This window comes from Phyllostomus discolor, chromosome 3 (assembly GCF_004126475.2).
Source record: "Phyllostomus discolor isolate MPI-MPIP mPhyDis1 chromosome 3, mPhyDis1.pri.v3, whole genome shotgun sequence".
Lineage (NCBI taxonomy): Eukaryota > Metazoa > Chordata > Mammalia > Chiroptera > Phyllostomidae > Phyllostomus > Phyllostomus discolor.
In genome coordinates this window covers 124,604,082-124,621,616 of record NC_040905.2, presented here as the reverse complement: position 1 = coordinate 124,621,616, position 17,535 = coordinate 124,604,082, and the positions used below count along the sequence as shown (strand labels likewise).

General features: G+C 35.4%; 1 protein-coding gene across 1 annotated transcript in view; it reads left to right on the top strand.

The window, feature by feature from the left end:
• LOC114504532 (ATP-binding cassette sub-family A member 3-like) overlaps positions 1-17,535 on the top strand; it is a 244,777-nt gene that overhangs the window by 17,496 nt on the left and 209,746 nt on the right. Inside the window, exon 8 of the mRNA XM_028522197.2 lies at positions 10,160-10,333. Coding sequence (XP_028377998.1) covers positions 10,160-10,333 — 174 coding nt within the window. The remainder of the gene's footprint in view (positions 1-10,159; positions 10,334-17,535) is intronic.

Sequence of the window (17,535 nt, the reverse complement as noted above, 5' to 3'; positions counted from 1 at the left end):
ACTTTTCCTATGTTCCTTTTCCCTTTGCTGATTATGCTTTGCATTCTTCTGTTGTTATTACGGCATTGTTTTTTTAACTAATCATAACTGTGAATATGACCATAGGCTAAATGCTGTAGTAGGCCAAGTCATTGAACGTTGGAGGACCCCCAAGAAAACAACTAGCATAATGAAATTACAGATAAAGAAAAATAATGTGTTGAGCTAAAACAGGTGATGTATTTAAAAAAAAACAAGTTATACTGCATGATAAACAGAAGATATTGTATTTATTTATTTTAAAAGGAAAAGAACTTTTAATTCTGGATGTATAATAAACTAAATAAATGGAATTACTCTCCCAACTAAAACAATTAAAACGTGGGATGATGTCTTTTAAAACTTATTTTTAAAACATACTTTTTTAAAGATTTTTTTATTTATTTATTTTTAGGGAGGGAGAGAGAGAGAGAGAGGGAGAGAGAGAGATCAATGTGCGGTTGCTGGGGGTTATGGCCTGCAACCCAGGAATGTACCCTGGCTGGGAATGGAACCTGGGACACTTTGGTTCCCAGCCCGCACTCAATCCACTGAGCTACGCCAGCCAGGGCTTTTAAAACTTATTTTTATTGAAGATTTTAGCATCTATCAACAGTGATATTGGCCTATAATTTCCTTTCTTTGTCGTGGCTTTGTCTGGTTTTGGGATGAGGATGATGCTGGCTTTGTAAAAAGAGTTTGGGAGTCTTTGCTCTTCCTTAAATGTTTTGTAAAATTATCTTGTGAAATCATCTGGTCCAGGGCTTTTGTGTGATGGGAGTTTCTTGATTACTGCTTTGATTTCACCAGGTGTTATCGATCTGTTCAGGCTTTCTGCTTCTTCTTCATTCAGTTTTGGGAGATAATATTTTTCTAGAAATCTGTCCATTTCACCCAAGTTTTTAAGTTTCTTGGTATATAGTTCTTCATAGTAATTTCTTATAATCCTTTGTACCTTTGTGGTATCAGTTGTAATCTCTCCTCTTTCATTTCTGATTTTATTTGTATCCTCTCTATTTTTTTCTTAATGAATCTGCTTAAATGCTTGTCGATTTTGTTTGCCTTTTCAAAGAACCAGATCCTGGATTTATTGATCCTTTGGATTGTTCTTTTAGTCTCTATATCATTTAATCCTGCTCTGATCTTGGTTATTTCATTCCTACTCCTCATTCTGGGTTTTGTTTATTGTTCCTCCAGTTCTTGTGGATGTAGGATTAGGTTGTTTATTTGAAATGTTTCTGTCTTTTTTGGGTAGGCCCGTATCACTATGAACTTCCCTCTTAGGGTGGCCTTTGCTGTGTCCCATAAGTTTTGGACTGTTGTGTGTTCATTTTCATTTGTTTCCAGAAACATTTTGATTTCTTCCTTGATCTCATTATTTACCCACTCATTGTTAAATAGCATGTTATTAAATCTTCATGAATTTGAGTGTTTTTGATTTTTGTCATTAGGACTGGTTTCTACTTTCAGGCCTTTATGATGGGGTCTTGAGAAAATGCTTGGTATAAGTTCAATTTTCTTGAAGTTGTTGAGGCTTGTTTTGTGTCCTATTATGTGGTCTCTCTTTGAAAATGCTCCATGTGCATTTGAAAAGAATGTGTATTTTGCCTCTTTGGGATAAAAGGTTCTATATATACCAGTTAAGTGTATTCGATCAAGGACATTTTCAATGCTGCAACATACTTACTGATATTTTATTTGAAAGGGTTACCCATCTTTGACAGTGGGGTGTTAATATCCCCTGGAATAACTGTGTTGCTGTCAATATCTTTCTTGAAGTCCTCCAAGATTTTCCTTATATATTTGGGTGCTCCTATGTTGGGTGCATGTATGTTTATAATGTTTATGTCTTCTTGATGGATTCTTCCCTTGAGTATTATAAAGTGTCCCTCTGTGTCTCTTTTTATAGCCTTTGTTTTCACGTCTATTTTGTCTTATATAAGTATTGCTACACCAGCTTTTTTGCTGCCCATTTGCTTGAAGTATTTTTTTCCAACCCTTCACTGGTCATCTGTGTAGGTCTTTTGTTGTGTGGTGGGTCTCTTGTAGGCAGCATATGTGTGGGTCATGTTCCATTCTGCTACTCTATGTCTTCTGATTAGAGCTTTTAATCCATTTACCTATAAAGTTATTACTGATAGGTACTTATTCATTGTCCCTCTTTCTACCTGTGTTCTGTCTCTCACTCTTTTCCTCTTCTTAAAGTGGTCGCTTTAGCATATCTTGCAGTGCTGGTTTGGTGGAGCTGTGTTCTTTTAGCCTACTTTTGTCTGAGAAACTACTTATTTCACCTTCCATGTTAATTGAGAGCCTTTCTGGGTAAACAGTCTTGGTTGAAGGCCTTTGCTTTACATCACTTGGAATATTTCTAGCCATTCTCTTCTGGCTTGTAGTGTTTCTGTTGAGAAATCAGTTGCTAACCTTATCAGAGCTCCCTTCTATGTTACTCCTTGTTTCTCCCTTGCTGCTTTTAAGATTCTCTCTTTGTCTTTAAAATTTGGTATTTTAGTTATGATGTGTCTTGGAGTAGGCTTCTGTGGGTTCCTCTTGATTGGGACCCTCGGTGCTTCTTGAACTTGCATGGCTTTTCCCATCTTGAGGTTTGGGAATTATCTGTTATTATTTTCTTAAACAGGGTTTCTGTGCCTCACTCATTTTCTTCTCCTTCTGATATACCTATGTTTTGAATTTTGTTGCATTTCATGTTGTCTTGCAGTTCCCTTAATCTGTCATCATATTTTTTGAGTTTTCTTTCATGCAGGTGCTTTACCTGGGCATTTGTTTTTACCTTGTCTTCTAGCTCAGTAATTTGATCCTCTGCTTCATCCAGGCTACTTGTAATTTCTTCTAGTGTATTTTTCATTTCAGATATTGTATTCTTCATTTCTTTCTGGTTCTTGTTTATAGTTTCTATTTCCTTTTTCATACTGTTATAGTTCCCATTCAGTTCCTTGTAGTTGTCTGTTGGTTCCTTGAACACCCTTATAACCATTCTTTTGAATTCTATATCTGATAGTTTGCTTGCCTTCATTTCATTTAGCTCTTTTAGTGGGGAGTCTTCCATTCCTTTCAATTGAGGGTTCTTTCTTTGTCTTCCCATTTTATGTGACTCTTTTTGTTTGATTCTACAATTCCAGATGCTCTGATTTGCCAGCTGTCTTCATAGGGTGTATTTGTGTGGTAGGAGTTCTGTGGGACTCAGTGGTGAGGTCTCTTTGATCTCCCTGTCTGGATGCTGTAGGGTTGCCCTTTCTTCTATTTGTGTGGGCTCCCTTGTTGTACTTCGGCTGTACTTGTTGGTAGCTCTTTTATTGGTGGGTTCTCCAATTCAGCAGGTTTACTGATATTTACAACTCCCATCTTGTCTTGTATGTAATCTGGGGGAGGGTGAAGGTGGAGTGGATTATGAGAGTGGGAGAGTATTCTATGGGATAAAGTACTAACAAGTAGAGAACAGGTAGGAGTTCCTTTGGAGAAACCCAGCAATAACCATGTTTCACCCAACTAGCCACTGTTTATGAAAGGTGAAAAAGAGAGATTAGAATCTTATTAGAAGGAAAAAAGAATGTGAGCTGACTTTAGAAAGAAGAGCACTTGTGTGAGGTTAGATGGTGAGATATAGTGAGAGTAAAGGATAGAAACTTGGCAGAATGTGTGAGAGAATAAAGTTAGCCACAAGTGTAATAAAGCTCAGTTAGATGGCAAAATGGACTAAGACCAGAGAAATATGCTCTGTGGGATTGGAAATAACAATAATATGATAAGAAATATATAATCTAAATAAAAAGAATAAAAAAGACCAATAGTAGTGTATTATTGGAGTATGAGTGAAGTAAAAGAATAAAAATTAAAATAAATTATGAAAGGGTGATAAAGAAAATCAATCAAACAATGAAATCAAACAAAACAAAAAGAAACTAAATGGAAAGAAGAGAAATAAATAAGTTAAAATAACCAAAAAATACACATTCTGAAGGATGGTAAAGTGAAATTTGTCTCAGCTCTTGGTGTTATCCTTCTTACTTCTTTCTGGATCTGCCTTTGGTCTTCTCATAGCTCCAGGTCTTATTGTCTTACATGTCCATATTTAAACTTCTATACAAACTCTAGTTTCCCAACTTCATATCAGCTGGGATTCTGTTGGCTGTCCACTCTGTTCTTTGGAAAATCAGCTGGGTGTCCCACTAGGTGCACAAGCAAGTGAGTTCAGTCCCACCTACCTCGCAGCCATCTTCCAGACACAAAGAATGAAATATTGTGCACTTGTCACCTGGGTACCAGCAAATGGATGGCAAAGTGGATGACAGATGCTTGAGGAGAGACTGAGGACAGAGGTTTTGAGGAGGAAAGCAGAGGGTTTGCCAGAGAAGCACCCAAGATCCCAGTGCTGGCTTATCACCTACACAGCAGCCAGAATGTCTATCATTAATAAATCAACAAACAACAAGTGCTGATGAGGATGTGGAGAAAAGGGAACCCTAGTGCACTGTTGGTGGGAATGCAGACTGATACAGCCACTGTAAAACAGTATGGAATTTCCTCAAAAGATTAAAAATGGAACTGCCTTTTGAACCATGAATTCCACTGTAAAATATGACCAGAGACATTGAAATAAGAAACAAACTGACAGTAACCAGAGAGGAGGGGGGAGATGGGATAAGAGGGGAAAAGCCATCAAAGAACATGTAGGGGGGACACATGGACAAAACCAAAGGGGATAGGTTCGAGGGTGGGATGGGAGTCAGGGATGGGGGGGCGAGGGTGCATGGTAAGGTGAAAATAGAGACAACTATACTTGAACAACAACAGAAAGAAGAGAATCACAAGTCACCAATTTAAAAGAATTTATGCACGCCTATCTTCATAGCAGTACTATTTACAATAGCCAAATACTGGAAATACCCTAAGTGCCCATCAGTAGATGAGTATATCAAAAAACTGTGGTAAATTTACACAATGGAATAGTACACAGGATAAAGAATAAAGGAATTCCCACCTTTTGTAGATGGAATTAGAGAATATTATACTAAGTGAAATAAGGCAGTCAGTGAAAAACAAATACCATATGATCTCCCTTATAAGGGAAATGTAATGTGCAAAGTAAACTGATGAGCAGAATAGAACCAGAGTCATGGAAGCATGGAACAGACTGACAGTGGCCAACAGGGATGGTGAGGGGGATAATAAAAAATAAGGAGAAGGGGCTAGTCAAAGAACATGTATGAATGACCCATCAACATGGACAATGTTGTGGGAATTGTCTGTGTAAGCAGGGGTTGGCTGGGCACAGGAGGGCAATGGGAGAAAATTGGAAAAACTGTAATAGAACAACAATAACAAAAAAATAACAAATGCCATATGATTTCACTAATATGTGGAATTTAAAGAACAAAATAAATCAACAAACAAAATTTAAAGAGACTTGTGCACATAGAGAACAAATTTATAGTGCCAGAGTGAATGGAGGATATAGGGCTGGTGTAAGAGGCAAGAAGATTAAGAAGTACAGATTGGTGGGGAAAAAAAGAAGTACAGATTGGTAGTTACAAAATAGTCACATGAATGTAAAATACAGCATACGGATTATAGTCAATAATATTGTACTATGTATGGTACCAGTAGCATACTGGAAATATTGAGGGGGACACATTGTAAAATATATGATTGTGTAATCACCGTTTTTGTATGCTTGAAACTACTATAAAATAATATTGAATGTAAACTGTAATATAAGACCTGAAGCAATAAATTACATAGAAGAAACATAGATACTGAACTTATGGGCCTTTGTCTTACGGAAGATGATCTGAATTTGGTCCTAAAGGCAAGGGAAATAAATGCAACAAAAATGTATGGATCTATATCAAACTAAAAAGCTTCTGCACAACAAAAGAAACTGCCCACAAAACAAACAAACAAAAAAACAACTGAATGGGAGAAGATATTTGCAAAAGACAACTCCAACAAAGGGTTAATATCAAAAATATACAAAGAACTCATACTGCACAACACCAAAAAAAAAAGCAACCCAGTTAAAAATTGGGTAGAGGACTTGAATAGACATTTGTCCCAAGTAGACATACAAATGGCCAACAGACACATGAAAAGATGCTCAACTTCACTAGCTATTAGGGAAATGCAAATAAAAACTACGATGAAATACCATCTCACCTGTTAAAGAATGGTTATTATCAACAAGACATACAAGTAATAACAAATGTTGGAGAGGTTGTAGAGAAAAAGGATCCTTCATTCACTGCTGGTGAGAATTTCCATACTGGTAATTCTCTATGTACAGCTACTATGGAAAACAGCATTGAAGTTCCTCAAAAAATTAAGAATAGAACTACCATATAACCCAGTGATCCCTTTTCTGGATATCTACCTGAAAATTTTGAAAACATATTTGTAAAGATATATGTAGCCCTATGTTCATTGCACATTATTTATAGTGGCTAAGACATGGAAACAACCAAAGTGTCCTTAGATAGAGAATTGGATAAAGAAGATATGGTACAAATATACAATGGAATACTACTCAATCATAAGAAAAGATGAAATACTGACATTTTCAACAGCATGGATGGATCTTGAGAATGTCATGATCAGCAAAATAAATCAGACAAAAAAGTCAAGAACCATCGATTTTACTCATATGTGAGATATAAAACTGAAGGCAGCAAATTAAAATTTAAGAAAAACAAACAAATTTAAACAAAAAGGAAAGGAAAAGAAAGCTTCCCAGACTGGGTCTGCTAAAAGAAAAGTACAGTCTCATGGCCAGAAAACTAAATAGTGTTGATAAATGTGATGAAAATGGTGCATCTGGACCAGTAAAAAGAGTGAGAGAAAAAACAGACAAAGAAGAACCTACATCAAAACAGCAAAAAACAAAAATTGGTGCCAGAGACCAGTAGTTTAGTAAACAAAGTTTTTATTCATTTTAATTAGCTTTCATCAGTTTTTGTCTTTGGAAACTTTTAAAAAGAAAACTGAACTGGGTTCATTTCAATGTCCATTTGTAAGAAAGGACAATTTTTTATTGTTTAGCTTGTCTGTTTTTGTTATCCAAATGAGATTTTTTTGATGTACAGTTATATGTTATTTCAGATGATTCAAATATCAAAAGAAAGATTCTTGTACTAAATTGCTTTTGCAATATGAGAATGTATTAGTACAAACTAATAAAATATATACTATATATAAAGAGAAAAAAACTCATAGACACCAGAGAGAAGGGAATGGGGGAGTAGTAGTAAAGGATAAAAGAGGTCAAATGTTTGGTGACAGATGATTTGACTTTGGGTGGTAGGCACACAATACATACAGATTGTGTATCATCGAACTGTACACTTGAAACCTATATAATTTTATTAATCAGTGTTACCCCAATAAGTTAATCCATAAAAAGTAAATATAGGAAAGTGCCATTGTAAAGTTTTTTAAAGTGCCGGGTATGATCTGGCCAAAGGGCCTTGGATTAAAAGAGACTATGACCTGGGAAAAGATAAAGATTTATTTAGTCCTCTATGTGCATGCCTAATACTTGAAAAGGAGTGATTGTCAGAGACTACCATGTATCTCAATTAAACCAGCTATCTGGGACCTATCAGGGTCAATGTTCTGTGGAACACATTTATAAAAGTCCATCATTGTATATTTGAGAATTGAAATGTGTGCCTTGGTTACTATTAGTAATAAATGTAACTAAAGGTGGTAAGACCTCATAATGGTGATCTTAAGTGTATGTAGAGAAATGTGATTTTGATTTATATTTTTAATATCTGGAAGCAAAAAGATTCCCGGGGTTTTTCACCCTGAGGGGACAACTGTTAGATGACCCAACAGTTTGTAATGTGAATATGAGGCTATTTGTTGGCCAGAACATAAGTACTGAGATGATTCCCTGAAGTTTAGCCAAGGTTGTTGACCTTAGAGGTCTCTTTATCAGAGACATCTTGACTAAGGACTAGAAAGCGGAAACTCTACTGATCTCCATCATTTATGATGATGGCAATGCCATTTGTGCAGTCTGTGAATCCCTATTTGTGTACACTTATTTAAACCCAAGGGGATCCCCAGGTAGTCAAGAAATCTGGAGGAAGGGTGATCTAGAAAGGACTGAGATCAGAGGAGACCACTTCCTTTTACAAGTGGTATATGCCAGAAGGCTCAGGTTTGTTCTCATTTTATATAAATGAGGCCTCAGTAGATGTGCCAAGCTCGTGGGGTGCTATTTCCATGACCCAAGGCATAATGGCTAGCTGGTTATAGACAGTCAAAATATCAGGGTTTATGAAAGCCTCTGTTTACAGTAGAGTCTGATATATGGCCAGCAATTGTTTTTGGTGTTTTTTTTTTTTTTGAAGATGTATTCCACAAAGTCAAGATGGGAAGTTTCTCGCATTAAAAGCCTTGGGCAATGTTTGGCCATTAAGGTAGTCCAGAGACAACAGGAGTCATGAGAACAGGCTGTCAAAACCTCCTATAGTGATCAAGTCTCATAGCACTAACATGATTGCTTACTGATCTAATTTGGACAGATTTAAAGCCTTTTGTTAGAAGGTGCACCATTTAAGGCAGGCTTATTTGTAAGTAGCAGCACTAGTGAGATTAATTCAAATTTATAAATGGGAACTATATTGTCATGAAATGCAAAAAGGACTAAGAGACACTGGATTAGCATGTTTTACTGAGTGTGTCAAATTATTCTCCTTGGAAGAGATAACCTGTGCCTGTGGAGAAAGGCATATGCAGTTAAGATCTTGTCTGCAAAGTTTGTGCACATTGGCAAAGCTGTTGAGGTATAATTTTAAAGGGATTGGTTATATTGAGCATTACTTCATGTGTTTACATACATTTTCTTTGTAGAAATGCTCATTCAAGTTCTTTGCCCATTTAAAATTGGGTTGATAGGGTTTTTTTTGTGGTTGAGTTTGAGGAATTCTTTATATATTCTGATTACTAATCCCTTTTGAGATATGTGAATTGCAGATATTTCCTCCCATTCTGTGGGTTGCCTTTTGACTTGTTGATAGTGTTCTTTTATGAACAAAAGTTTTTAATTTTGAGGAAGTACAGTTTGTCTGTTTTTGCCCTTGTTACTTTTGCCATTAGTGTCAGATCCAAGAAATCACTGCCAGAGCCAATATCATGAAGATTTTATCCTGTTTTTTCATCAAAGTTTTATAGTTTTAGGGTTTCTGTTTAGGAATTTAATTCGTTTTGAGTTAATTTTTATATATAGTGTTTCTTTTGCTTACATATAGCCACTTTCCCCAGTACTAGTTGTTGAAATTACTGACTTTTTCCCCATTTAAAGATGTTGGCATCGTTTTTGAAAATTATTTGATCATCTACATGTAAGCTTACTTCTGAGTTCTTTATTCTATTCCATTACTCTGTGCCACACTGTTTGGTTGTTAAAGCTTTGTAGTGAATTTTGAAATCAGGAGGTGTGAATCCTCCAGTTTTCTTCATTTTTCAAGATTATTATGGTTATTTGGGGTCCCTTCAGATTTCATAGAAATTTTAGGATTGTTTTTTCATTTTCTCAGAAAAGGAGTTATTGTGGGATTGATAAGGATTGCATTGAATCTGTAGATTACTTTGGGTGGCATTGTCATATTAACAGTATTAAGTCTTCCAATCCATGAACATATGATGTCTTTTTATTTATTTAGCTTCTTTAGGGTCTTACAGCAATATTTTGTGTTTTTAGTGTATAAATCTTTCACCTGCAAGGTTAGGATAATTCTTCAGTATTTTATTACCCTGATGCTATTATAAGTGAAATTGTTCTGTTGTTTAGTTGTAATATTGATGTGGTTGTGGGAGGATGCAAATATGACATTTACCTATGCCACCAACTTGACTGAAAGTTCTAAATGACTCTGAATATTTATTACATGTGGTAAACATCTTATACATTAACACACAATATACATTAATTCATTTATTCAATACATATTTACTGAGCACATGCTATATACTAGACATTGGTGATACAAAAACCAACAAAAATAAGTCCCCTTCCTTTGTACAGCTTACACTCTATTCCTTTAATGTAATCTAAAAATTTCCTTTTAATTCATTATTTTGCATATTGTTTAAAACTGACCTTGCAATTTCTTATTTACAGCCCACTTGGCTGCTTCTGCTGGAAGCCTTCTATATTTTGCCAGTTTCTTTCCATTTAAATCCATCGCTCAAAACTATGGACAGATAACCCTCACTAACAAGGTGGCTGCCTGTCTCAGCTCAAATGTTGCACTGGCACTGGGGATTAATCTTCTGCTCAAGTTGGAAATAAAAGGTAAGTGTTTGCCTTGAAAAATTTGCCATTGCTATTTGATTCCTAGAAATGGGAAACAAGGCAGTATGAGTGAAACAGTGGATGAGGAAGTAAAAAATGTAATAAAAATTATTTATCTCCAGATCTTTTTATTATAAAGGTGCTTATGTGAACTGTAAAATATCAGAAGTGTGAAAAATTGTTTTCATCTCTTCACAATAAACCCCCAGTTATGATCTCAAATAAATAATTTTAAACCTTCTAATGTACAACTTGCTGTATTTACCTAATGCTATATCTTAGATCTTTTCCCACATGGATATGTTCCATTTTTTCCACAAGGTTGTATAATATTCCATTGTGAAGAGGTACTATAATGAGCTAGTGCTCTATCAATGTACATTTAAGTGGTTTCCAATTTTTTGCTATACCCACAATAGTAAACATATACCATATTTTTTGAACTATAAGATACACTTCCCCCCCCAAAAATTTGGGAGGAATAATGGTTGTTAATGCTGCTGTTGAGTTCTGTTTACATTTAAATTGGTGAAATATTATGTTATTTATGTTATTCAATATTTTACCATACTTTTTGTTTCAAAAAATTTTTCCTATATTTCTCCTCTAAAAGGTGCATCTTATGGCCTGAAAAATATGGTATTTCCTCACACAATATGCATACTAGTATAAATAAATTCCTAAATATAAAATGCTACCTTATAAGTTATTCATAACTTAATTTTAATTGCTATTATGGTAACCTTCAAAAGAAAATCAATTTTTCTAATAGCTAATGGGTTTTTCTACATCCTTTGCAGTAATACATTTACTAATCTCATTTAGAAAAACAAATATAGCTTTTTTATTTCCTATAACTAATTTTTCATTTTCCTCCAAACTACATATACTGGGCTGAAGAAAATAAATGTAATGTAAGTCTAACTCAGTGATTTATTTATGTTCTTCTGAATGAGTCAGTCTTTCAGACATCTCTCTTATCCTTTTATTCTTTAAGATGATCATGTAAAAGATAACATGATATATGTGGGGATGGGAATTTATGAATCTCTTTTGGTTGGGTGAAAATGGGACCTCAAATCTATGTGGTATTCTCTGGATCTTTTTCCTGGAGTACCTAGCCTGAGCGGAAGTGTAATTGTTTATTTTGGCTCATGTAACACAATAAACTGGTACCTCATCTGTTAGAAATGTGATTCTGTCCACTTTCCTCATCTAGGTCTCTGCCACTGTCCAGCCCTCGCTAAGACTCTGGCCTTCACAGACACTTAGAAAGTTCTGCAAGTTCTGACTTTTAGCCATGAGGAGCCAGTAGCATCACTTCAGGCCCATTTATCTAGCTGCCTAATTCTTTCAATACCAGTGCCACCATCTAGACACATAGTGGGCTATTTCTACATGATTTCACCTGACTGATTCTCCAGGGATTCCCTGAAATGGGAAAACCTATGATCCATGTACCTGTTCTCTGTCCCTTTCACTCTTACTGGGGGGAGGGTGGTATGCCTTATTTCTTTGTCTTTCTTTCTAGAATGGACTGCCTGTCCAAAATAACATTTTGGCTTCCCTAACTTAATTGCTAGGGAAAATTGTTAGCTTCTCTAACTTAATATAATCAAATGTGTCAATCTTTTACAAGAAACTCTTTCATACCCAGTGTCATAAATATAATAATCTTTTTAAAACCATTTTTCATTGTTCTATTAAGTTGTTCCAATTTTCCCCCCTTTGCCTTCCTCCACCCCTCACTCCCACAGTCAATTACCACACTGTTGTCCATGTCCATGGGTCATTCATACATACTCTTTGACTAGTCCCTTCCCCTTATTACCACCATTATCTCCTTCCCACTTCCCCTCTTGGCTGCTGTCAGTCTGTTAGATGTTTCCATGTCTGTGGTTCTATTTCGTTTATTAGATTCCTATTGTAGGTGAGATCATATGGTATTTGTCTTTCACCACCTGGTTTATTTTACTTGGCATAATATTCTCCAGTTCCATCCATGCTGCCACAAAAGATAGGAGTTCCTTCTTTCATTCTGCTGCATAGTATTCCATTGTGTAAATGCACCACAGTTTTTTGACCCACTCTTCTACTGATGACTACTGAGGCTATTTCTAGCACTTGGCTATTATAAATAGCACCACTATGAACATAGGGGTGCATAAGTTCCTTTGAATTGGTGATCTGAGATTCTTAGGGTGTATTCCCAACAGCACAATAGCTGGGTCAAAAGGCAGTTCTGTTATTAGTTTTCTGAAGAAATTCCATACTGTTTTCAAGAGTGGCTGCACCAGTCTGCATTCACTAGGGTTCCCCTTACTCTACATCCTCTCCAGCACTTTTTTGTTTCTTTGTTAATGATGGCTCTTCTGACAGTTATGAGCTGATATCTCAATGTGTTTTTAATTTGCATCTCTCTGATGGTTAATGATGTTGAGCATCTTCTCATGTATCTATGGGCCATCTGTACATCCTCCTTGGAGAATTGTCTGTTCAGATTGTGGGCCCATTTTTTACTTGGGTTGTTTGTCTTCCTGGTGTTGAGTCATGAGTTCTTTACATATTTTGGAGATTAAACTCTTGTCTGATGTTTCATTGGCAAATATGTTCTCCCATAGAGTCAGTTCCCTTTTCAATTTGATGATAGTTTCTTTAGCCATGTAGAAGCTTTTAGGTTTCATATAGTCCCACTTGTTTATTTTTTCATGTATGTGCCTTAGCCTAGGCTACATATTGACAAAAATATTGCTATGTGAGATACATGAAATTTTCCTGCCTATGTTTTCCTCTAGGAGTTTTATGGTGTCATGACTTATATTTATAAGTCTTTTATCCATTTTGAGTTTATTCTGTTACACTGTATAAGTTGGTGATCTAGTTTCATTTATTTTGCATGTACCAGTCCAGTTGTACCAACACCATTTATTGAAGAGGCTATCTTTACTCCATTGTATGTTCATGCCCTCTTTGTTGAATATTAATTGACCATAGAGACTTAGCTTTATTTCTGGGTTCTCTATTCTGTTCCACTGATCTATGTATCTATTCTTTGGCCAGTGCCAGACTGTTTTGATTGCAGTGTAGTATAGTTTTACTATAGTTTGATATCAGACATTGTGATCCCTCCTACATTTTTCTGCTTTGTAAACATTGTTCAAGCTATTTGGGGTCATTTTTGGTTCCACAAAAATTTTTGAAATACTTGTTCTAGATTTGTGAAATATGCCATTGGTATTTTCACATGAATTGCACTGAATCTATAGATTGCTTTGGGTAGTATGCACATTTTAACTATGTTAATTCTTCCAGTGCATTAGCACAGTACATGTTTCCATTTACCATATTTTTCAGACTATAAGATGAACTTTTTAACCACATTTTTTCTTTGAATTTTTTTCCTATTTTCCTCCTATAAAAACCTAGGTGTGTCTTATGGTGTCAACACCCAGACACACCTAGGTTTTAGAGGAGAAAAATAGTGGAAAAAATTTTGAAGCCAAATATGTGGTAAAAAAAAAAGTGCATCTTATAGTCTGAAAAATATGGTATTTGTATCTTCCTTAATTTCTTTCTTCATTGTTCTAGTTTTCTGAATACAGGTCTTTTACCTCCTTGGTTAAATTTGTTCCTAGGTATTTTACTTTTCTTGTTGCTATAGTAAATGGGATTTTTTTCACTAGATTCTTTCTAGTTTTTCATTGTTGGCACACAAAAATAGCATCAGTTTCTGAGTATTGTCTTTGTATGCCACTGTTTTACCAAATTCACTTATTAGGTTGAATAGTTTTTGGTGGAGACTATAGGGTTTTCTATGTACACTATCATGTCACCTACTAATAATGATAATTTTACCTCCTCCTTTCTAATTTGGATGCCTTTTATTTCCTTTTCTTGTCTGATTGCTGTGGCTAGGACTTCCAGTGCTATGTTGAATAACAGTGGTGAGAGAGGAAATCCTTATCTTGTTCCTGATCTGAAGGGGAAAGCTTTTAGTTTTTGTCCATTGAGTGTAATGTTAGCTGTAGATTTCTCATATATGGCTTTTATTATGTTGAGGTATGCTCCTTCTACTCTCATTTTGCTGTGTGTTTTATCATAAATTGGTGCTGGATTTTATCAAATGCTTTTGCAGCATCTATTGATATGATCATGTGATTTTGTCCTTTGTTTTGTTTATGTGGTATATTACATTTATTGATTTGTGAATGTTTTACCATCCTTGCATCCCCAGGATAAATCCCACTTGAACATAGTGTATGATCTTTTTAATGTATTTCTGAATCCAGATTGCTAGTATTTTGTTGAGGATTTTAGCACCTGTGTTCATCAGACATATTGGCCTGTAGTTTTCCTTCTTTGCTGTGTCTTTATCTGGTTTTGGAATTAGGATGATGCAGGACTCATAAAAAAAAAAAACTTTGGGAGTCTTCCCTCTTCTTGAATATTTTGGAATAGTGTGAGAAGCATAAGAGTTAGTTCTTCTTTAAATGTTTAGTGAAATTGCCTGTGAAATCATCTGGTCCAGGGCTTTTGTGTGTCAGGAGTTTTTTTTTATTTCTGCTTCAGTTTTACTAGTTATTAGTCTGTTCAGGCTTTCTGCTTCTTCTTGATTCAGTCTTGGCAGATTTACTTATAGAAATTTGTCTATTTTCCCCAGGTTGTTTTATTTTGGGGGCATATAGTTGTTCATAGTAATTTCTTACAATCCTTTGTATTTCTGTGGTTTCAGTTGTAACTTCTCTTTTGTTTCTGATTTTGTTTATTTGGGTCCTCACTCTGTTCTTGATCAGTCTGGTTAAAAGTTTGTCAATTTTGTCTATCTTTTCAAAAAACCAGCTCCTGGATTAATTGATCCTTTGAATTGTTTTTTTAGTCTGTGTGTTATTTAATTCTGCTCTGATCTTGATTATTTCCTTCCTTGCACTCATTCTGGGCTTTGTTTGTTGTGATTCATCCAGTTCTTTTAGAAGTAAGAAGTAATCTTTTAGATTACATTGTTCATTTGAGATTTTTCTGTCTAGTTTGGATAGGCCTGTGTTCTATGGACTTCTCTCTCTGCACTGCCTTTGCTGTGTCCCATAGGTTTTGGGTTGCTGTGTGTTACTTTTCATTTATCTCTAGATAGTTTTTGCTTTCTTCCTTGGTCTCATTGTTCACCCACTCATTATAAATAACATGTAATTCATTCTCCTTGTATTTGAATGTTTTTGAGGTTTTGCATTGAGTTTGGTTTCTAATTTCAAACCTTTATGATCTGAACACGTGTTTGATATTATTTCACTTTTCTTGAAATTGAGTCTTGTTTTGTGTTCTATCATGTGGTCTATCTTTGTACATGCTCCCTGTGCATTTGAAAAGAATGTATATTTTGCTGCTTTGGGGTGAAAGGTTCTGCATATATCAATTAAGTCCATTTGATCTACAGTGTCATTCAGCACCACCATATCCTTGTTCGTTTTTTTTGTTTGGAAGATCTATCCATTGTTGACAGTGGGGTGTTAAAATCCTTTATGGTGACTGTGTTGTCAATATCTTTCTTGAAGTCCTCCAATAATTTCTTTATATATTTAGGTGTTCCTATGTTGGATGCATAAGGTTTACAGATGTCATATCCTGTTGTTGGATTATTCCTTTAAGTATTATATAGTGACCTTCTTTTTCCTTTTTTATACCTTTTGTTTTGAAGTCTATTTTGTCTAACATAAGTACCACAGCTTTCTTTTTATATTTTTTTGTTTGGAATATATTTTCTCTTTTTTTAATGGAATAACTATTTACTTTCTTTTTCTTTTTTTTATTGTTCAATTAAATTGTTTTCATTTTCACTCTACCATGCCCTCTCCCCCATCCATCCCCATTTCCCACCCTGGAATTACCCCCACTTTGGTTTTGTCCATGTGTCCATGTTCCTTGATGGCCCTTCTCCTATTATCCCCATTATCCCTCTCCCCCTCCTCTCTGGTTACTGTCAGTTTGTTCTTCATTTCAATGTCTCTGGCTGTATTCTGCTTCCTTGTTTTGTTTTTGTTGTTGTTGTTGTTGATTATGTTCCACTTATAGGTGAGACCATATGGTATTTCTATTTCACCACCTAGCTTATTTCACTTAGCATAATGCTTTCCAGTTCCATCTATCTTGTTGTTAAGGTTAGGAGTTCCTTCATTCTTTTGCTGTGTACTATTCCATTGTGTAAATATACTACAGTTTTTTGACCCACTCATTTACTGATGGGCATTTAGGTTGATTCCAGCCCTTGACTGTTGTAAATTATGCTGCTGTGAACATTGGCATGCAGCGGTTCATTTGAACTAGTGTTTCAGGATCCTTAGTGTATAATCCCAGCAGTAGTATTGCTGGATTAAGAGGCAATTCCACTTTTAGTCTTCTGAGGAAATTCCATACTGTTTTCCATAGTTGCTAGACCAGTCTACATCATATTTTCCATCCCTTCACTTTCAACTTGTATAGGTCTTTTGTTCTGAGGTGGGTCCCTTGTAGACAGTATATATGCAGGTCTTTCTTCTCCTTTTTATACCATCCCTTTAACATCTCTTGTAGTGCTGGCATGGTGGAGATGTAGTCTTTTATCATTTTGTTGTCTGGGAAGCTCACTGCTTCACCTTCCAATTTAATGAGAGCCTTACTGGATAGAGTAGTCTTGGTTGCAGGTTCTTATTATTTATTATCTGGAATATTTCATGCCAAATCCTTCCAGCTTATAGTGTTTCTGTTAATAAATCTGTTGATAGTCTTATTGCAGCTCCATTGTATGTTACTTGCTGTTTTCCCTTTCTGCCTTTAAGGGTCTCTGTTTGTCTTTAAATTTTGCCATTTTAATTATGTGTCTTGGAGTAGGCCTCTTTGTGTTCATCTTGAATGGGGCCCTCTGCACTTCCTGAATTGTGTGACTTTTTCCTTCACTAAGTTAGGGAAGTTTTCAGTCATTATTTTTTCAAACAGGTTTTCTATCCCTTTCTCCTTTTCTTCTCCTTCTCATATTCCTATAATGTAAATATTGTTACATTTCATGTTTCCTGAAACTCCCTTAAATGATACTCATTTTTTGAGCCTTATTTTGCTTTTTCTGCCTGGGTATTTCTTTCTACCTTGTCTTTCAGCTCATTGATTCAGTCCTCTGCTTCATCCAGCCTGCTTGTAATTCCTTCTGTTGTATTTTTCATTTCAGATATTGTATTCTC